The sequence below is a fragment of the Thermobia domestica genome, chromosome 8, assembly GCF_964235325.1.
Source record: "Thermobia domestica chromosome 8, izTheDome1.hap1.1, whole genome shotgun sequence".
Taxonomy (NCBI): Eukaryota; Metazoa; Arthropoda; class Insecta; order Zygentoma; family Lepismatidae; genus Thermobia; species Thermobia domestica.
This window is the reverse complement of record NC_137461.1, coordinates 284,871,724-284,895,683: the sequence shown is the minus strand read 5'-3', so window position 1 is coordinate 284,895,683 and position 23,960 is coordinate 284,871,724. Positions and strand designations below refer to the sequence as shown.

The window sequence follows — 23,960 nt, the reverse complement described above, 5'->3', positions numbered from 1 at the left end:
TCCCCTTTCATGATTGAAATATCACGTAGCATTTTTTATTCTACGAAAGATGGCCCTGTGCGATTAGGGGTAGGCAACTAAAGAAATACCTAATATATAACCCCTCTTGATTGTAATATTACCGTTTCTTTATTTGTACGAGGGAGCTCCTACAAGGGTGACAAAAAGAATAGGAAAAGTGTCTATTGATTCCAGTGGCGGATCCAGCACAAACGTCTGGGGGGGGGGAGTGAAAGATTCTTTTGATGATGTGAAGCTGTCACAAATTACCACTTAACTAAACTAAACATAATAGTGGGGAGAACTGGAACCCAGTCAGTTTAAATTGATGTAAAAGTTTAATTTTTGGCTTCATATTAAAGTTTTGGTTTCAAATGAGAATTTCAGTCCAAGTGGTCAAGGATCAAATCTCGTGGAGCTCTTCAGTGTAGGCTAATACGGGCCCCTTATGAGAAAAGTCAAAAATATTAAAATATTTATAACGTTCGAATTTTTCGTCTATTTTAAAGAAATGTTGGGCTTCGTATTAAAGTATTGGTTCCAAATGACAATTTCAGTCCGAGTGGAGAATGATCAAATCCTGGAGTGGGGTAGGGGGCTCATCAGTATAGTGTGCTACGGCTCCCTTATGGGAAAAGGCAAAAATATGAAAATGCTTATAACTTTCGAATTTTTCGTCTATTTTAAAGAAATTATTGCCTTTATATTAAAGTCTTGGCTTCAAATGACAATTCAGTCCGTGTGGACAATGATCAAATCTCGGGGAAGGCTCTTCGGTGTAGGGGTTTCGGCTTCTTTTTTGGACCAGATTCACGTAATTGATATTGCAAAATTGTTTTGTATACATTAGTGGAAACTTGCACCATTTGGTTAATTTTACCTCTTATATTTTGCAGATTTCAAATTCCAAGCAATAGTTACTTCTCAAAGCTAAAAGAAAGCACTTACTAGTTTTATTAAAATGAAATGTCTTTTATGAGAAGTTGTCATGGAGTAGACGAACGAACAGGCACCCAAACATTGGTTGAGTCGGACGGTTGAAACTCGTTAAGCTCACTTCAATTACTATTATTATTATTATTATTATTATTATTATTATTATTATTATTATTATTATTATTATTATTATTATTATTATTAACAACAATAATAATAATAATAATAATAATAATAGAGCATTCATGGGGTCCGTGGCTCGATTCCACTTCGCGCCAAGTAAAATTTGAGGTGGACAAATACCGTGTGCATGGGTATGGGTTTTTCTTGGGATTTTCCATTTTCCTCCCACTTTCTTCATTTCACCATTTCATTCATCATCATTCTCCCTTAGCGTAGGTGCATAATCGTGCAAAGTTAAACTAGATATTCCATTTAATTTTAATTTCAATAATAATAATAAACAATTAATTCAACTGAAAGGACTGTAATTTATGTTGACGGCAATTATCATAAATATGCAACCATTATAAAAACAATGCTTTGAGTAGAAAGATAATCCTTTCCAAGTGTTAACGAATGCGCACGAGATAAGACATGTCTCCAGAAATAGACGAGACACGCTTTGTGACATCCAAAAGAAAACGTAACAAATGTTTTGGACACGAGATAGCTTTTAAAATGTCTCGTCTTGTCTGGAATGTCTCGAAAACAAAAGTCTAAGTTTTAAAATTATTTTTCAAGATCTATTCTCTCAAAAGTAGCACTCTGCCTTAAAATTAATAACGGTATTTGTGATTTAAAAAACATAAACAATGTCTAAAGTTAATAGTTAACTTTTCGAAAAGAAGCTTCATTAAGGGTGAAACTGAAAGATGTCCACAAACTTCGGGAGATGATTCGTGACATCAATAGGAGACAAATGGTCCTCTTGCAGTTTTCGAGTTCAGCTTCGTTGTCGAGATACAGGGTTGCCAACTGGTCGTGTTTGAGAAACTCACTGGAAATAAATTCAACTCCAAGAATAAACTACAACTCGTATATTTTTCAGGTCAATTGACTTATACCATGTTGCAAGTGTGTTGGGAAACAGATTAAAAAAAAAACAAATGGATAAGATAATCTGTGGTTAAATGAATTTTAAGAAGATGAACTATTAAAATGTTTTGTTCAAATAACTTGGCCTAAGGGACAAGATAAACAAAAGAACAAGGCCTCTTAATTGTGAAAACCATGATAAAGTGGAGGATATAAGGAGAATCCAGGCTGGCTAAAGGGACGGAAGCAGCCAAAGACGAAGGAAAAGTTATTCAGCCATGTGGGTGAGAGGATTCCACTTAACATTCATGTAAGACCTTTTTCCTCTTTGTAAAATCTTAGTTAGAGAAGAATCTGAGCCAAGTAAGGTCTCTCGTGTATAATATTGTGTGTTTACAAAATTCTCTTTATTTCAATGTAATTTTATTGTGTTTTTGCATTTTCATATACTCTCTCTCAGTGTTAATAAAAGTTGCTTGCTCAAGTATAATTCCTGGTTCTTTTACTTACTTCCCAGAGAAGAGATAAGAACCATTATTTTTAAATTAACTTTAGTAGAATACTAACTACCGATACTCAAGAATGTTGAATTAACATTTTTCTGAATCACAAGATTAAATATTTGTTTATGAAGTGTGTACAAAATTTGTCAGTGTCTTTTCTGAGAAAATCGTCGAGAAAAAGTCACCTCCAAGAATAAACGACCCCTCGTAAATTTTTCTAAGAGAAATATCTGATACTGCAATATAGGGTTGTTAATTAAATATTGATTAATGAAAAATAAACAAAATTGTTAAAACCATTTTGGAGAAAATAGCTTTTTTTCGATTTTCGGCTGTTTGAAAACCACACTTATTTTAGGTGGTAGGAAAAAATTGGAAAATCTCCTGTAGGAATACTATGTAAACCCTAAGTTTAAAATTTGGTGTAGATACGTTGAACGGTATGGCCTCTAGGCGAGTGCACAGAAAAGTGTACCGAACGGACGGACCGGAAGGACGGGTATCGAAAAATCACATTTTCGGTATGTAGACGCCATGAAGTATGTAAATCCGTTGAAATCTAAATTTGATATACTATTATCACAATCACCATATTTTCTTCTCTCTTTTGTCGCTCGAAAAAGAAAAGCCTGAGTTTACCACAAAAAGCTAGGGAGTTTACCAAAAAAATATTAAATTACAGGGCCACCGCACTAAACTTTTTCAATTTAATTTATTAACTGTGTTAGGCCGCAGCTGTTACTGAAGTTGTATTTGGATAATACGAAAAAAATATTGTATTATTCAAATACGTCGAATGTCAGATTATCGAATAAAAAACTTCGATTGAAGAAAATCCACACTACAAAACTAACTCCACTTTGAGCGCATTTTCATTAGAAATATAATAGAGCAATTAATGCAATAATTGTTTATAAAATATGAAAAAATCAAATGTCATTTTTGAGAAAGTCGTTCAAAAAGAACACGTCAGGAGTAACCTACCTCTTGTGAATTGTTTCGAACAATGAGTTAAGATATACTTTTGGTTATTAATGAAATATTTATTTGCGAAATTTGAACAAAATCGCCTGTCGTTCGAGAAAATTGTCGGGAAAAATCTTGACCCCCAAAATAATCTATCCGTCGTAATTGTTTTTCATAGAAATGACTTATACTAAAATATAGGGTTATTAATGAAATACTTATTTATGAATTATCAATAAAATTGTCCGAGTAATTTTTGAGAAAATCCTGAGGGAAAAATAACTCCCCGAATAAACTATCTCTTGAGGATTCTTTCAGGGTAAGCGAGTTATTCCATATTACTAGGTTTTTAATGAAATATTTATTTCTGAGTACGAACAAAATTGCTTGATTCATTTTTTGAGAAAACCGTGGAGGAAAAACACTCCCAAGAGTAAACTACCCCTGGTATATTTTTTTCAGGACAAACGAGTTTTGCCATATTGTTCGGTTATTAACCAAATATGTATTTTTGAAATACGAATATACTCATTTGAGTCATTTTTGAGAAAATCGCCCAGACAATACACTCCACCAAGAATAAACTACCCCTCGCATTTTTTTTAGAACAAACGAGTTATTTATGCCATATTGTTAAGTTATTAATGAAATATTTATTTATGAAATTTGAACGAAAACACTTGAGTCCATTTTGAGGAAATCACTGAGAAAAAACTCACCCCTAAGTATAAACTACCCCTTGTAGATTTTTCTCAGATAAATGCCTTATACCACAAAATAGGGTTGCTAATTAAATATTGATTTATAAAAAAAGAAAGAAAACAAGATCGTTAGAGGCAGTTATGAAAAAATATCTTTTTTCTATTTTCATCGTACAGGAAACTACCCTTGTTTTGGGAGTAGGAGGGAAATAAATGAAACTATGGGAAATACTATGAAAATCTTAAACTAAAATTTGGTGCAGATAAATTGAACGGTTAGGCGAGTGCACAGAAAAGTGTAGCGAACGGACAGACGAACAGATGGACAAGTATCGAAAAATAACTTTTTCGGTATTAGGGGCTATAATACGTGTAAGTTCGTTGAAATCTCAAATTTGATTTTTGTCGATCACCATACTTTCTTCTCTCATTTGACACTTCAAAGTAAAAGGAACTCAGAACTACAGATAAGAGACACCTACTTTTACACATAGACATTTATTGATTTAAAACTCTTTTAGTTTGTGTCATTTCATTTCCAATTGAAAGGTTTTACCATGACTAACGGCATACCAATGACGAGACGGAAGTTTTGAGGAAGTAAATGCATTCAGAAGTCTAGACTGCATTACGCCTATCAGCCTGTTTTTACTTCTGCAATTGTTGACAGCTGTAATTTCGTCCAAACGCTACATGAAATAATTCTTAGTTGACGTCATTGTGTTACGATTTTAGTATTGTTCTCTTCAGACTTGGTTGAAGTTTTGTCTTAACGGTTATACATTTTTTTCTTTCTTATTTCATCGTTACACATAAGAATAAAATGTTGTGGTGAGTGGATAGATTCGAACCTACGAACATTGAGTTTTTATTCCTCCAACACTTTACCAATGGACCAAGCTTTGTCTTCACGTTAACGCACGGTTACAGGGTTTATTACGATTTAAATAAAATGGCTGGCTGTTAGAGTTTCCTGCCCACATATTTCGATAAAAAAAATTTCATTGCTTCGTAGATACGTAGAGCAATGTTTAGATACACATTTTAGGAGAGTGCATTTTGGTGTATATAATAATTTCATGCCAGATAAAAGCTAGATAAGTTTTGATAAAATGTTTCATATGCAGTTCTCAATAATAGGCTTGCTGTTCGGGGTGAAGTTCCAAGGTTCAGCATTGACTAGCAGCTTTTGCTATTAATATCCCTTCTAACAATATTGGCAGTGGACAAAAGTTAGCCCGTGTCGAATCTTTTTGCTCCTAATGTAATTATTTTACTTTATTATTTAACGAATATATTGAAAATTGTCAGCAGGCACGTATGCAGTAATTTATTTCGGAAGGGGTCCGACTTCAATATTAGGATAAATTATAATAAAATTTTAAAAGATAATCCCCAAAATTAAACTAAATTTACAGAAAAGTTGGGATTTCAGAGGGGTTCCGGACCCCTGGACCCACCCCTAAATGCGTCCTTGTTTGCCAGTAACGTTTCCTCATTTTGAAACCCTCAAAAACGTCGGATATATAAAGGAAAAAGAGTTTTTTTTCGATAAAATATCACTTCAAGGAGACGCGACAGTTTTATTACACATGGTGGTATCCAACGTTCACAAGGGCAAGAATTCCTTCCCTTTGATTCTCTGCCATTGTGCTTTATCGAAAGGTTAGGTTTGTAAAATATTACTCCTACGAACAAGCGTGATTGGCAGATATTAATACTGAACAGAACTCCACAGAAATACATGCTGACGTTTATAGCTACCCTTTGGTGATTTGCCCTCAAGGTCAATCGAGTGGTACTCAGGAGAGTAATGCTCCCGGAAGTAGGAACGAAAAACACTGTTCTGATTGGTTGGCGTTATCTATGTCTTGCCACGTTGCATTCAAATGGCAGAATTCAGACAGTTGTTGTCGGTCCTCGTGGCTGAGTGGGCTAGCGCTATATGTTAGTAAGAAAATCTATTTTGGCGTGAGTTCAAACCCGGCCCGAGGAAAGTTTTTTACATTTTTATAACACTTTTTAAATTAAAATAATATGAAAATAATACTCAAAAATGTGATTTACTTACTTTTGTGCAGATAAGTAGTAGTAGTAGTAGGAACGGGTTAGAAGCTCCGCAGGGCTCGTTCTGTTGCCCTTGTACTCCATGATATAAGACTCGTTTTGTTCCCCTTGTACTAAATGATATAGATTTTGTGACCAACTTAAAACAGCTGACTAGGATAGCGCGTAAAACAGCTGGCTAGAGTAGCGCGCGAAAAAACGTACTTCCGGGAGTATTACTCTCCCGAGCGGGTCGTGGTAATTCAGTTCCGTCTCTGTTCTTAAGCCATGTTCGTATTACTTCGAACAGCTTTGCTAATGAAAAGCATGCCTCGTAATATAACAGACTTCTTTCGCGTAAGAAATCGAAACTCAGTTAGCCAGAGCAACTAGTCTGTACGAATTAGGTTGTTAGTTCGAGCCCAGTACGAGTAAGGGTTTTTATTACTATTGATTGTTTTTATCTTTTTTATGTGAGGAAAAATCAAATTGTGACATCGCGATATCAAATGTATTTGGTTAGGTAACTTTGTTTTAGCTAAACTTTAAACATCAGTAACCGTCGAAATTATTTCACTAACCGATCAGTCACTGAACATTTCAAACACGTCAAACCAGTGGCACAATATGAAGGTTAACCTCTCCTCCGCAGTCCTTAGTTATGCGTCCGTACTTTCAGGGGCGTACCAAGGGCCGGGCGACTGCCCGGGGCGCCAGAGAAAGAGGGGTGACAAAACGAACCTCAAAAAATTTTAAGTAACGTGTTTTCTACTGACGTTTTTGGTTTACATTCTTGTAAAGTAGTGGCAATTACATAACCATGGAAGAGGAGAGTTTCATAGTAATAAGGGGGCTGTATCGAAAAATGGAGAGATGGTATGTAGAATAAAGAGTGGCGCGGGTGTAAGTATTGTTTGTTTGTTTGCTTGAGTTTAGCGTTCCACGGTTATGTCTTAATGGCCAAAAGAGATGTGGATACTAATTATAGTGGAATCCGAACCACTTTTATCGTTTAACAGTAGTCCACCGGGAATTGGACCCGGTACCACAGAAGGCAGGCGTGCTAGCCACAAGACCAAGCGGCGGGGGGGAGTTCGTATTGTTTATAGCGGGCCATATTGTTTGTGAAGTTTTCCTAGGTAAGAATGTCTTTTTGAAAAATGGGTTTAAAATATTAAAAACACTATGATAAAATGTAAAATATAGGCTAGTACTAGGAGGAGGGCGCCAAAAAGTCCCTTTGCCCGGGTGAAAATTTTGCCTGGTCTGCCCCTGCGTACTTTCTGTATATTTTTGGCCTTGCTGCTTGTGCGGTTTCCACCCCACAGGGTTGCGGGGACGCTATTTACGCCTATGCTTCGAACGTAATTCAATAACTGCTTAAGAAATTCTACCATCAGCGTGGAAACGGGAATATATATTTTTCTAATAGTCCCATAGAACTTTCACCCAGAACACCAGATGCAATATTTCAGAATGGGCTCTGGCTAAGTATAAGGAGGATCTGATATTTCCTAAGTAAGTTCCTTTCAGAAAGTTTGATATTTCTTTAACGGTGATGTAAATAAATATACTCATCGTTATTAGCCCGACACCAAACCATCCTGGACAAATTCCTCTAGAACAATGATCGGCAAAACTTTATTCTGCCTAATTTTATAAGCGACTCAACGGTGAAACACTTGTTAACGAAAGCAATGCTGTGTATACACTACCTTGTTTCTGACAAAATATAAAGTGCTTTGTAATCTTTAGACACTTTTCCTATTCTTTTTGTCAACCTTGGTTATGTAGAGTGGCCTCGAACAAATGAAGAAGAGGTAATATTACAATCAAGGGGCGCGGGTATTAGGTATTTCTTTTGTTACCTAACCATAACGGCCTAGGGTCGTCTTCAGTAGAATAAAAAATGTTACGTGATATTCCATTCACGAAGGAGGAAAGGATACTTTAAATATATTTTTTATTCATTTTGTCTACCCTGCTTGTCAGAAATTATATACTTTCTGTTGGGACGGTACTGAAAAGAGAGGGGGGAATAAAACGTCGTGCCCCTCATACATTTGAAATTTTGTTACATGGTTGCTCAAATTATTACTAAAGAAAGCACTTTAAACCAAGATATCTAAAGTTACTACATTATGTAAGGGTGGCATATTCAGGAATAATAATAATAATAATAATAATAATAATAATAATAATAATAATAATAATAATAATAATAATAATAATAATAATAATAATAAATGTCTTTGGAGAGCCGAAATTATGTGACACGAATCATTACATGTAGAGCTTTAAGATGAGTGGTCATAGGAGAGGAAAAAACCGGTTTTTTCTCTGTCTGACTCTCTAACGTAAAGATTATGTGCTGAAGGTAAGAAGCATAATCATTCTACATTAGGTTGCTTTTACGTAGAATATCAGTTACTTCAGTTCTCCTCCTTCGGGCTACTTACCTCATGTGGTAAATTCAAAACAATTTCAATTTAAGACAAATACATTGTAAAACTTTTCTGTAATTAAATATATATAGGGAAAATTAAACATTTAATATTGAAATCTGTTATCAAAGTGTCCAAAAAATAGATAGAAGACTATCAAATGAGAAACATTGTGAAACTTTATAAAATTCTCCAAATTAGAATTAACATTTACTGGAAAACATTCGTTATGCGCCAGTGAGCATGTAATGAGTAGTGAGCACAGGGGAAATAATTAAGAAACTGTTTGCAAACAAAAATTAGAGACACTAATGCAAGTGCGACAACATTTTCTCTTTTTTTGGTATCGTCATGAGTTTTACACATATGTTACAATTTGATTTTTTCCCACATAAAAAATAAATAAAATAACCATAGTAATAAAAATGACAACGGCACTTCCATGGGATTCGAAGCCAATACCTTCGATATACAGACTATTTGCTTTAACTAACTGAGCTATTTGTTTTCTGACGTGAACTGAACCTGTTCTACGGTAAAGAAGATTTTTCATTACGATTGTGCTAAGAATTCGTCTTTTTCCATAGGTAATTTCCACTATTTGCTCTATCTTTACGTTAATACTTAGCATAGATTCATATATTTGGAGTTCGCTGATAATGCATGTAATAAGACACATTAGAAATGTTTCGTTAAAAGTTTCGTTTGTAGATCTAATCCACGTCTCTCTCAATGACATAGATGTCGCTGCTCCGTGTTGAACTGCATAATTCCCTCGCGTTCTTGAAAATTTCCCACTTTAGCAGAGTTGGTAATTCTCGAGATTTCTGTCGATTTAATGTTTTTTGCTTCTAATTTATTTGTTTTAAGCTAATATCTAACACAAATATTAAAAACGGGTTTGTTATTAACCTGTCCTGCTGGGGAAACCTTCCGAAATTTCGAACATATAAAGAAAACAGAGATATTTTCAAAAAACTTTAGAATAAAGAGACGCGTCATTTATTTTGCTCATGGTAGTACATCCCTGTTCGGAAAGATAATTATTACTGCATGTGGTTCGCGTCCCGCAGTTCCCTATGAGGGCTTAGGCATTTATGATAGTCCGGGATTCGATCCTCTATATCCTAAACGTCTCTTTTAGGCTTTAATAGCGGTTCGGAGATTTTACCAAAGCCGATCATCTAGACACTGGACAGTACGGTTCAGAGTTCGGGTCAGAACATTCTGTGTAATTGACATGAAGACTGATTCTAATCGTATTCTCAAAGCTGATACAATTTAATAATGCGAAAATTATTACCTTGTATGGGCATCAATTATTTATGCTGGAAAGAAAAATAAATTAGGTTATCTTAAACTCTAACATACAAATTTAAATCATGGTGATAATTTTGATAAATTATGATGAAAGGATACGTGTAATTATATTTTCTTGATTTTAATCAATAACACTAAAACTTCACTTGTACAAAATAAATTACACTTTGGCACTTTGATTTGAATAATTGAATATAATAATGGAATTTAACACTTGACCCAATTATCTTCATTCTGAACTTCACTACATTGTTAGTTTCCGTAATTTCGCACTGTCACTGGTCTCTCACTTTGGTGTTTAAGAAAGATAATTTCTGGCGGTTCCAGGGGGATTTACTTAAAATTGGAGGGATGAATTTTCCTACTTTCCATTTTATCTTCTTTCGGATGGTCTTGTTGTTTCTCCATTGCTGAGCTAGCTCCTTGCCGTCAAAACGACTTTACAAGCAACAATTACGAGCAAATGTTATAAACTTAAATTTTCTTTTCTCGGCAACATTTTCGTCATAATCAATGCACCATTCAAACTTTTGATGCGCTAAACACTGTAACTAACTGCGTTATGTATGTAACATAGTTCGCGCACTGTTGTTCGTCTTCCCACCCAGAGCTGACTGGTTGGCTCTTTTTTCCATCTCTCCATGCTTCTACTAAGCAGAGGGGCTTGCAATGCAACCTGTTGATGTCAGAGCTAAAAATAGCTATGACAACCTATCGAAGGGAATATTTGGAGACGACGTTTGCTCTCTATATCGGATTTTAGTACCTTATTTCGAGAGACGAGAGGGTCCACCAAGACTTCCGTCGCAGACGCGACGCACACATACATATGAATATTTGTTTGTTAGCTGAGAGAAAAATTCTTAAAAGTGCTTTTCTACGTGGTTCACTTAAAAAGTTAAAATTTTCTTCATTAATATTTGATGAGCTGGACCATATGGTTACAAGATGAAGGATCAGATATCTAAAATAGCGTTTCTGACTATAGAGTAATGAAGTAGGCTACCAATGGCCTAAAATAACAAATCTAGCAAACTATTCTAATTAATAATGATAATAATGCTCACTAAGAAGACATGATTTATTTACCAAACCAATTTCATTTATTTATTTTCTTACTTTGCAATTAAAAAAAAGTTCTAAAAATTGTTGATAATTTATTTCATACCATGGGGCAATCGCGAACAGTCCGGGGTAATGGCAAACATTCTGTCTGGCATTTCCCCATGAGACACCATTTTATTGTTGAAGTTGAAACTAATTGTTGACTACATACAGACTAGCAAGATTACAAAGAACTAATACTCAAATGAAAAATGAAATCTTTAAAGTTTTACGTCCCACGATTATGTCGTTAGGTTAAAGGAGAAGGTGATAATGAGAAATGAGTGAGATGGTTGAATGAAGAAAGTGGTAGGAAACGGGAGAACCCCGAGAAAACCCATGAGCACGGTGTTTGTCCACCACGAAGTCCACACGGCGCGAGCTGTGATCGAACCAGGGACCCCAAGCACCGGAGGTGAACGCTCTACCACTGAGCCACCACGCCCCCTAATACTCAAATATAAGGGAACATATTTCCTTATCTGTAACAACATAGATAAGATAAGAGCCAACTTACCTTCCCCAGATTATAGAATGAATGTTATAAGTGAACGAACAAAAGCAATAAAATGTCTTCTTCCTAGCAATCCATTCAACTGACTGTCACCAAATTTATGCTACACTTTCCCAGTTCTTTCCTCTAGCATGCTGCGAAATCGTCTGTTTTCTAACAAGCTTCCTTGGGCGTAAACTTGGGTGTTCAGCACTACCCCAGTATTTGAGAATACCCCGGTTTCCCCTATTATTATTATTATTATTATTATTATTATTATTATTATTATTATTATTATTATTATTATTATTATTATTATTATTATTATTGTTTTTGTTATTATTATTATTATTATTATTATTATTATTATTATTATTATTATTATTATTATTATTATTATTATTATTATTATTATTATTATTATTATTATGTTTGAAGTACTATCAAATATCACGACATTAATTATTAGTTTTAATTAACTCAATTGAGCTGAAAATTAAATCTTGTTTTCAAAAGATTAAGTTTATGCATTTTGTACCTTTCTAAAGTAATACAGTGAAACCTTTCAATAGCGGACACCAATGGGACATTAAGTTTTGTCCGTTACTCAGAGGTGTCCGTTATAGAGAGGTTACAGATATTTAATTTCTCATAAGAGTAATTGTATGCAGTAATATACAGTAAATACAATATGTATGGCCGTAAATACGTAAAATTCAATATGAAAATAGTCTTATTTAGTACAATTTGAATTACTGGGAAGGATGAAGGAGAAATCCATTTTTTAAAATCATAGCCTATTATTGCTCGGCAATGTTTAACGAAAAAGGCATGCTTCTTCCTCTACAACGGTAATAAAAGTCATTAGCAAGTGTCCTCTAAAAATCCTCAGTACGATTGCAGAAGAAACATGTGTGTGTGTGTTTGTGCACTGGCGCGGCATCTTCGTTGACAGTCAAGCTATTGGGGGTGCATATTTATTGACCCAGGCCCAATCACAAAAAATATCATTTTAGAGAAAATGAAAAATGAAGCCGGGAAAACTCCAACCCAGACTTGTTCCAGTATCATGAGTAAAAGAAAAAAAAATCTTTTCCAAAAAAGTAAGAGAGGTAGCATTGCTCGTTGAAAATATTATTATAAAACAAACAATGTTTGTTTTGTTATCTATAAAATTGTCGGTAAAGATGAAAGGTCCAGACGAAAAGGATTAAATTTGTTAGGGAAGGGAATATCTTTCGCATAGAATTCCTGGCCTTACGACTAACCCTGCATGAGTGTTATTGCTTATTGAAAATTTTCTAGGATTTCCGCCAGAAAGCAGTTTTATTGCGGGAAAAAAATTCAAGTTCAGCTGTTCTGTTTGATAGTTCACCAGGTCTGGACTCATGAGAGATACACTTATGGGGAAAAGACTTTTCTGTATACTGTAGTATATCGCAGAACCGAGAACAAATCCTGTCCGTTATGAAGAGGTTATTCAAACATTTGGGGTGAAAAGGACTGTCCGCGTCCGTATCTGAGAGTGTCCGCAAAAGGGAGGGTTTTGTTCCGTAAGAGAACATATATTTTTGCCGGGACAAAAAAATCTGTCCGTATTATAGAGCTGTCCGTTATTGAGAGGTGTCCGTTAAGGGAGGTTTCACTGTAATTTGTTTCTAAAGTAATAATGCTGGAATTGGTTTCAAGACTGTTTCTGAGTGAATACTTTCTTCAAAGTAATATTAAAAATTATAGAAAGATTTTCGACACATTCGAGTCGAGTCGAGATTTTTAGAGGCAGTCTCGACTCGACTCGAATTTTACAAAGTGTGTCTCATATTCGAGTACAGTCTCGACTCGTGAGCATCCTTAGTAATCTCTGTGTTTAAAAGAGGGTTAATTGTAGATGCGAGGTTAGTTAGATCAAGTGTATCCAAGATTGCCCGTGTAGAGTGAACAACAGCATCGAAGGTGAAGAAGAAATACAGAATTCATGACAAGACATCATCAGAAAAGAAAAAAAAATCGACGGAAAGCAAGACCTCATGAACTGGATCACACAACATTGAATTTTTAAAATTATCACAAAAACCATAAAGAAAGGCCACCAATCTTCCCGATTTACTACGACAGTTCTTTGTTTTCGGTTCTAATTCCGATTCTTTTTCAACTAAACTCGGGACGCGAGAATGTCCTTGTTTTCTTTTAAAGAGTTATTTTATTTTACACAGTCGTCGTCATTATTAGTAGTATTAATGCAAAACATAAGTTCTTTTTTTGAATACGTATAATTTAAGTAATATAATATGCATATTCTATCCAAAAACATTAATATTTTAAAACAGAAATAAAAAATGTATTCTGTGATGGTGACGATAAAGAAAATCAAAGGAAACTAGAAAGCAAATTATTGTCTATTATGTTTATACAGAGTGTCCCAAAAGAAATGCAATCCAAACTTTGAACGAATGTATTTTTTGAAGTAAGAATGATAGAGACATAATTTTTATGACAAAATTTAGCGTTGTCTATTGAGATATTTTGAAAATAATACCAATGAGACAAATTGTAACGTTGAATTTTAGTGATTGTTTAAATGACCACAAATGTAATTATTAAAAAAGTGGGAAATTACTTACAATCAATTACGAGGCATAGAAAAAAGAATTCAGCGCAGTAATTCTTAATGTAAATGTTTAGTACGCATAAATATTTACATGATGGGACACAAACTGCATGCTATTTTGCAGCATTGACAATTGTAAAGACTATTTCTTATGTATTCACACAGAAATAAGAAACTCATTCTGGCAACAATGTTCCAGCAAATATATTAGCAAAGGTGTAATATCGTCTGCTGAATATTAGCGGTTACTGAATATTAACATGAGCGCAATTTTAGGGTATGCTATCCAGTGATTGTACGAACATTACAAGTGGCCAGTGCAACTAATTTTTTATAGTACAGATTTTGTTCTGCAATCTTTCGAGTTGACACAATGCGCCAACACACACAGCAAGACCTGTTAAGGTGTTGTTAGTGCAGTATTATAATGAATTTCAACTCGCCCGCTCAAACCACATCTTTATTTAATATCTGTGGCCAAGTTTACATAAGTGAGTTCAGCATAAATTTTCTTGTCCATAATCGCTGATGCAATTGAAACTGCACGACATGAAATGAAGTGAAATCTTTGAGTTTAACGTCCCACGATAATGCCCGTTGAAGGCTAAGGGCGACGGTGATTAAGCCAAGTGAATGATAATGAAGACATTGGTGGAATGGGATGTGGGAGGAAACGGGAGTACCCCGAGAAAACCCACGGACACGATGTTGTCCACCACAAACTTTCTTGGCTGGGAGTCGAACCAGGGACTTCACGCATTAGAGGTAAGTGCTCTACCACTGTGCCATGTTGCCTCCTGCACTACATGAAGAATGGTCCACTATTCCTCTGGAAATTATTAACTCTGGATTTTATATATATCTTAAGTCTATAATGAATGAAAGTTATACTACAGGCTAAAGGTAGTCGGCCATCAGGTATCAAGAAGGTAAATTATACTTTCTTAAGGTAGTACATACTTACCAGAAAGCATTATATAGTTTGATTAATGTTATATTTACTTACCATCTTGGCTCCAAGTGCTAAAGCTTTAAACACATCCGTACCCTGTCTTACGCCACCATCAAGGTATATTTCACATTTGTGTCCAACAGCTTTCACTATTTCTGGAAGGACTTCGATCTAAAATAACATAATTAGAAAATATCACTTAATAATCAACACATTCGCCTTTTTGTTTCAAGAGTGGCATAACTCAAAAATCGCCCTTATTGACTGACGGGCAGAAAATGAAATCTATACCCTGGCCAGTGAACGATGATTTCTGACAGCTTTGCACAAGGCCACGGCGAGCGAGCAGAAGACAGCAGGTCAGCCAACCTTAGGCTAAGAACTTGTCGCGTATCCATGGTAACCACCGCACATTGCCGAACTTTCACTCACCCCCTCTCACCCTCAACGAGGAAGCAGACATTTCTCCCCCTGCGCGAGAAGTACATGGCAACACCGCATTCCTCAGTCGTCCTCGCGAGCTGAGCTGTCAGAAATCATCGTTCGCCGGCCTGGGTATAGTGTTGATGTCTATCTCTGCTTAAAAAATTTTTTACAGATGTGCTTCCAAAACTGGGTGCTAGAGAGCACTTGTGTCGTTTCTACGCTCATTTGTTTTCACTGCGTCTCGAAACTTTCAAACGCTTCTTCTGAAAGTTAGAAATTTTGAGTTATGTCACTCTTGAAATAAACACGTGAATATCAAAGAATATGATGGGTTTTGGTAAGTAAATAATTATAAATTTGTTTACTTGTTTATTGTTAGCATAAATATAATGTTTGATACGGGAAGGCTTTCCACGCTTAGACAAGAATTTTATATCTTCTCTTCAGTCTTTTGGCAACACAATCATTAGGATTCTAATAGAATAAAACAGTTCTTTACTAACTTACAATGATGCAATCTATGCCATCGGAAGGAGGTTCCTAAATTTGAGATTCGCTACCGACATTTCCTTCACGGATCTAAGTTCCATGATTATCAATTAGCGAAAGATATTTTGTCAGTTCGAATCCGAAATATTAGCATTTTTTCTATAATGATCTTGGAGTTTTGTACAGTTGTGTTGATACAACATTTAGTATTACACAATTGACTGATTTCTTCCTTTGGGGTTCCATTAACACATATCCCTCCAGAATATTCATGGTTGTATAACAGATAAACTATAGACCATAACACCAGATATGCTTCACTAGTTATACTAGGAATAAGGTTGTGATTTCAGTATGATCATGGGATCAAAAGCAAGCACATTTTGTAGAATATATTTAAGATATCTCAAAATTGGACAGCTTCTCTCTCTCTGTAATGTACTAAATAGCTGCTTTATTTTTCTTTCTATTAAATTAGTCTTTCTTTTATGAGCAACCTATAAATGGAACTTTCATATTGCTCAAAAATGAATATATCGGATTTCCACATGACTGCACTGTATGCACCTATATATCAGAGTAAATAGAAGTTATATGAGTAATGACATAGCAGTTATTTTGTAAGTATCTGCAAATTGTTTCGAACATCTTGATTGCATAATCGTCTACTTAAACGTTTTTCATTGGCCATTCCGTTCTCAATTGGAGAATGGGTTGTCATTACTCGCACAAGTTCCATTTACTCTACCTTACACCTTCCATTTAGAGGCAAAAAAGAGATTAAAATAACATGTTAGTGAGTGTTTCCTCTTGTAGCATGCTGGATGTGGACGTTACAGTTAAAACGGAGATCAGAGAGCAGCACAAATATGGTAACCCAAATAATGTTATACAAATACTAAAGATATACCACATTGACTTGACACCTAGTCTTCCGTTCCAGACGCTGCTATCGGCTGAAAGAATTCCACTCCCTTTCGCTAAGATTCTCTCGCTTATAACAGCTGGACCCTTATTGGCTCAACGCGTGAGTGTGTCGAGGTGTGAGCTTTAGTTCGCATTTTTGCCACGGCTCAAGACATTTTGGGAGCACAATAGCTTGTGTGCGTTATGAGTTTAAACTGATAGCAAGCGGAGACTGGTAGGCTTCAATACAAATTAAAAGTAAACAGCACACGCAGCATAGAAACGTGAAAATTGCACCTCTAAGGCAGTAGCGTGTGATGCATCTTCTAACAACGTATTCGTATGGTGTGAAGTGTTGAGTTGAGTTGATTTTGAGTTTAACGTCCCTTTTCAGCATCGAGGCTATATGAGACGTGGACCTACTGATTAACGTGGAATCCGAACCACATGAGCTCCCGCCGGGAATCGAACCCGGGTCTCCCGCGCCAAAGGCGCGTACGCTAACCGCTTAGCCACGGAGGAGCTCGGTGTGAATTGTAATGGCGCCAAAAGTGAATCGATTCTGGAAAGGCTACATTGTAATAATTTCTGATACACACTTCAGTTGTTCCAGAATGGCGTTAGGAACACACATTTTCCTGTTGGATGCTCTACTATGAATTCTATAGTGCGATGATACGTAACTCAGCAGACATTTGGTAATACTGTGGTAAATGAGCGGACACTACGAGGGTGATTTAATAAATTTGAAAACGGCGACGAATTCCTTCAGAACACGCCAGTTACAACATGACCGCAACCCACTGAAAACGAGGTCCTCATAGGAGAAGTATTCAATTCCAGTACATGAACCATCCACCAACTATTTCACCAGTTTTTGAATCGCTATAAAGTAATATCAAAGGTGAGCATTAGTTGACACCAGGGAAGGGGAAGGAACGAGATGAATAAATATACGCGTTTGTATATGTGGTTTCGCCAGGTGGATTCATCTCTCACGTGCTATGGAAAGTACGCGGTTTAAAGTACGAAACGGTTCCACCTGACGCCGTCTGAACTCTCTCTCTCTCTCTCTCTCTCTCACACACACACACACAGGCCCGGATTAAGGGAGTTACTTAGGGGGCTCTAGCCCAAAAATGTGAAACCTATCCACTTAACTTTCCTACTGTACTTTCAAATGTATTAGGCGAAGTGAGCAGGGGCCACATTTTTTTTCTAGCCCCGGGCCTCAGATGTGTTAATCCATCTGCACACACATATCAGAACTACGACTACACCAACAAAAGATCGTGCTCTGTACTAGTGAACTGTTGTTATCTGGCTACACAATTAGCAGCTGTGTATATTTACGATAAATTCCTATAATTTTAGCTCAAACTTTCACGTTGTTTAAAGTACCTACTGAAATATCTGTTCTTCGCATGGCACGGGAAGTATATTTATTTATTTACTTATTTATTTTCCTGTTTTGCATACAAATGAGAGTAATTTCGAGTACGCATACAGTTGTCAAAATTACAAAATAATTGCATATATGCTATAAAAAAAACTTACAGATAGAGTAATACATACATAACTATGACTTTTATAAGCTTACACATTCATAACATAACAAAAAAACCATTTATACATTGTCTTCAAAAAAAAAAACTCATTTACCGTGTAGTAACATTTATCTACCAAGAACTTGTGAAGATCAGATTTAAACATGGAATATGATTTGTTTTGCTTTAGAAAGTCAGGTAACTTATTGAAAATTTTTGTACAGTTAATATACACGCTTAAAAAAAAAAAAAAAAAAAAAAAAAAAAAAAAAAAAAAAAAACGAGAAATTTTGGGGGATAACATGCAAATTATTAACGAATCGAGTATTGTATTTATGGACGTTAGTGTTTTCAATAAATAAGTGTTTGTTACTTACAGTAAACAAGATAATTTTATATAGATACACACAAGGTAATGGTAATATTTTTTGTCCTCGAAACATGGGCTTGCAAGAAGACTTTGGTGACAATCCAAACACAACCCTTAGTGCTTTCTTTCGTAAGCGAAACGTGCTAATACATTCAGTAGAATAACCCCAAAAAATAATACCGTAAGTTATTAAAGAATGGAATTTTGCACACCTCTGTTGTGACATTACCTCTTAGTCTACGGAGGCCGAAACAAATACTACTTAATTTTTTGTTGAGTTGAGAAATATGCTCATTCCAAGTTAGTTTCGAACTAATGGTGACACTAAGAAATTTAGTTGAAATAGTAAAATAGACTTTTTTGTTATTTACTATTACGTAAGGAATAATACGTTCATGGAATTATTATTTGAGCAAAATTTGAACCCCTTCCCTTTTAGGATACACATATTAATCAAAGTGACATAACAAAAATCAAGGTTAACTAAGTTCACACAGTTAAAACATTTCCTCGCTTTGGCCATTTTATAAATAAGACATGAGAAATTTAGACATGTTAGAAATTACCTTCGTCCACTTCCTTCCCGTAGAGATAAAATTTTCGAAAACGATAGAGCATGTGGTCATTGTGCTTAAATATCATCGGAGCTATCACCAATCAGTTTAGCGACTCCGAATGGACAAAAATGTACGTCATTTTTCATTATCTTTACAAGCCACCCTTTTCCAACTTTTCTCACTCCTCATGCCGATGATGACTGAATTTGGACTTAAACTACATCAGAAGTCCCACCATTTGTCACTAGGGCTAAGATTTTTGGTGGAAAAAGTACTGAAATTGGTGGGGGGAAACACTGTTTTGGGTGGAAATGTGGTGAAATGCTAATTAGTATTTATACTACATCACAAACACAAATTCACTATTTTTGTATCAAATTTTACATATATGTCTACATTTGTCACTTGAAAGACATATATCTTCAATTGAAGATCAAAAAGTGTAAACGAATATCACGGTGTGAGCTTTGATTTGTTGACATTTCAACCTGTGAAAGAGTTAAATATAAATGAAATAAATTGTAGGCCTACATCTTTATATTCTCTATGTTGGAAAATGCCAGACTTTCTTGGTTTGGCAGGAAACTTTAAACTACGAGAAGGAGTGGTCAACGTCTATAGATGCCAAGGACTAAGTTCACTTTGTTTCCAGCAACGTTTAGATCCGTTACATTACATGGATCTCGATTTTTTTTTCAAGCCTGAGTTTTGCTGATCCCTGCACACTAACTTTCGCAACTTGAAGTATATTCCATTGTTCCAGATTAGAAATTCACTGTGACTCCGTTTCCAATTTCTTCATGCAGTTCCTTAATAATTCTACTGTTTTCTTCAGCAATAAGATTCTGAGTATTGTTCACAGACTCTGCTTCTGACAGATTGAGCTTTCCAAAGAAGTCTTGTATTTTATCAAAATTTTCAATTGAATACTTGAACCGTAATCTAAGAGAGACCAAATAATTGTTTCATTTCTCTGCCTCATGCATTCCTGAGCTTACGTTTCCATATTTTTCTATCATGTTGCGACATATTTTAAACAAAAATGTTGTATTGCTGTAGATAATATGAGGGCTGAATAAATTTACGTTAATACTCCCAGGAAACAAGAAAGGACTGAGACCTATATCGATGCAATATATAGGGATAACGAGTAAGACATAAAATTTGGTACTTATTCGGTGAGAATTACTTGATCGGGTGAAGAAGGTTTTTGTGGTGGAGTTTGATAGATATAAATTTCGAGTTTGGAAGTTCAAAAATCATGTGATAATTTGGAAACACTATTTCAGAAACCCACCAACAAACTATGACTTGGTTAAGCACCAAAAACCCGAGCCCTGTTCATCACAGATACCCCGAAAATCATGGATTCTACACCAATATAGGTCGTTTCCGATTATTTTTACATTCCATCCTTTCCAACCTTCCCGACCCCCTGCCGATGGGGATGGATTAAGAGTTAAACAGCATTGGAAGTGTTGGCGACCACAATAGCTATGTCTTAGATACTAATATCGGTCTTTTTCGATTACTTTCACATGACACTACTCCTCTCTCACAATGTTTTTTCTCTAGACTGTAAATCACACGCGTACCATGTTTAATTGAAATAGCTCATGCATTTTTATACAGATATACAGCCTACACGTGTATAATAACAGAGATCAAATAATAATATTAAAATTTATCAGTGCAGCTATTAGTTATTTGGAAATACTGCCAAGGACGCGTAGCTCTAACTATATAGCTAAGAGAGAACTTATTTTATTACATTTTCTACCATAAGCCCTGAGAAATAAAATATGTTGTACTGTACAATAATATGCTATTATGACTTGCTAATAACCTCTTCGAGGAAGCTCTCTTACCGACGCAGGAACCGTGTCTACTTGACGCGCTCCATGGTTGGACACCAAAATGGCGGAAGCTCCCATTTCCACTCCTTTAATTGCATCTTCTGCTGTCAAAACTCCTTTGAGAACTATAGGAAGTGACGTAATGCTAGTGAATACAGGAAACAAGTATTTAAGCAAGTATTACTTTACATTTTACTACAGCTTTACAGACATATTTATTGTTCAATAAAAATTCACAAACAATTCTGACAAAATAATAATAATAATAATAATAATAATAATAATAATAATAATAATAATAATAATAATAATAATAATAATAATAATAATAATAAAATATCTTTGAGAGAATGAATTAAAAGGACGAAATTGAACATGAATTATATAACCCTTATATGGCATAATACGACCTGAAAAAAAGAAATTTACTTCCAAAAGCCAAATATTAACATAGTACTACCGGTACTGTAGGATAATACAATGATTTTAATGTCTTCTTTTTACCATCAGAAAAATATTTTTTCTTGAGTAAACTTTACAATACACGCTCGAGCTGCGTATCGGTAAGTTGGACCGCTTTAAAAGGGCATAGCGGAGTGTGAGTGGGGTAGAGTAGGGTCGGGTTAACTTAGGGTTAGGGAAATTTGAACCCATTTTGTTAAAATTAATCGAGTGTAATTTCTCGTGTCTGCTTAAGGATACCAGCTGGAGCGGGCATTGTAAAGTTTATACTTCCTAAAAAATCAAAAAAATGTATTACAGCGGACTCTCGTTAGTTCGAACTTCGATAATTCGAATAAAATTATAATCCCCTTGCTGTATTGAAAACAATGGCTAAAAAGTTGTGCGTAAATCAAACTTTTAAAGCTCCAGTTTGAATAATTCGAGGTACGTGAAATATAGTACATGAATTTTAAATAAAGACAATTGGTTTTCACTTATCCAGACAATTGGTTTTCAGTTATCCAGACAATTGGTTCTCCCTTATCTAGACAATATTGGTTTTCAGTTATCCTGACAATTGGTTTTCAGTTATCCTGACAATTGGTTATCACTTATCCAGACAATTGGTTTTCACTTGTCCAGAGAGTTGGTTTTCAGTTATCTAGACATTTGTTATCAATTATCTAGACAATTGGTTTTCAGTTGTCCAGACAATTGGTTATCACTTATCCAGACAATTGGTTTTCACTTATCCAGACAATTAATTTTCACTTATCAAGGCAATTGGTTTTCAGTTGTCGAGGCAATTGGTTATCAGATATCCAGACAATTGGTTTTCAGTTATTTAGAAATTTGCTTTTCAGTTAAATCTAGAGAGTTAGTTTTCAGTTATCCAGACAATTTGTTATCAATTATCCATACAATTGGTTTGCAGTTGTCCAGACAATTGGTTTTCACTTACCCAGACAATTAGTTTTCAGTTTTCAAGACAATTGGTTTTCCGTCATCCAGCCAGACAGTTGGTTTTCAGTTATCCAGAAAATCATTTTTCAGTTATCCAAACAATTAGTTTTCAGTTACCCAGACAATTGGTTTTTAGTTATCCAGACGGTTGATTTTCAGTTATCCACACAATTGGTTTTCAGTTATCTAGACAGTTGGTTTGCAGTTGTACAGACAGCTGGTTTATCACTTATCCAGACAATTAGTTTTCAGACAGTTGGTTATCTAGAGGCAGCCGAAGGGACGAGTGACACAAAAAACAACACCCTATCTGATGAAGAATATGAAGAGGAGATCGACAATTAAGCGAAGAAACCTTATTTGAAGCTTCCAAAATGGTTGGAAATTTTTAATATGGTAGTCTGTTCTTAAGATGTTCTATTGAATGACAACCAAATGTTACTAATAACGTATTGTAAGCAATAAAAGAAAATGAAGATTTTTGTAGGCAACCTCAAAACAATCAATTTAAAGCAAAGGAAGAACATGAACTTCTATAAGTGAAAACAAATAATTAAGGTTACTCCTCATGTATGTGGTTGTATTGGATTTAAAGTGTGCTTTACATGGTTTTTGTGTGTGGCTTAATTTATGTGCGAGTAAATGTTTGTTTGTTTGTTTGCGATATTGTTTCATGCTCCCTTAAAGATAAAGTCTGCTGCATATTACTTTCTTCTATGTAGGTGCAATAGTTTTGTTCACCTAGACATTTAACATTGCATATTTTTGGATAACTCGAATATTGGATAATTGAAATTTTTATCGTGTCACCTTGAACTTCGAATTGAAAAAAAATTCCATTGTATATGTTTTAATGATGAATAATTTTTATTTCTGGAACTTCACAAACAAACATCACACATTTGAAACATTATATATTCTTTGTGAATCCATTCCTGACAATCATTGCATTGATTTCTGTTCTTATTTATCTCTTCATCTTGATTCTTATCTTCTTGAATCGTTATAATTTTCTTTGCATATTTTTTGTCTTATTGGTGGTTTCTTTCATTGTCCACAATTCCTTGTTCCTTAGCTCCTTGCAAATTAAACACTAACAAACATACAAAAGCAATAATAATTCATTCATGCACCTTATTAACACGTTGTCCTTCCATCTTCTTGAAAATTCATGGTTTGGTTTACATCTGAATTTTTATTCAGATAAAATAAACTCATTTCAATGCCCTGTACTGAAAAAAAAAATGTGTCTGGTGGAAACGTTGTTACTACCCCGAAATCACATGTAAAT

General features: G+C 35.0%; 1 protein-coding gene across 1 annotated transcript in view; it reads right to left on the bottom strand.

The window, feature by feature from the left end:
• The window catches only part of Hao (Hydroxyacid oxidase), a 65,909-nt gene that overhangs the window by 14,971 nt on the left and 26,978 nt on the right, over positions 1–23,960 (bottom strand). Inside the window, exons 6-7 of the mRNA XM_081769887.1 lie at positions 21,275–21,407; positions 15,166–15,282 (exon numbers count right to left, since the gene is read on the bottom strand). Coding sequence (XP_081626013.1) covers positions 15,166–15,282; positions 21,275–21,407 — 250 coding nt within the window. The remainder of the gene's footprint in view (positions 1–15,165; positions 15,283–21,274; positions 21,408–23,960) is intronic.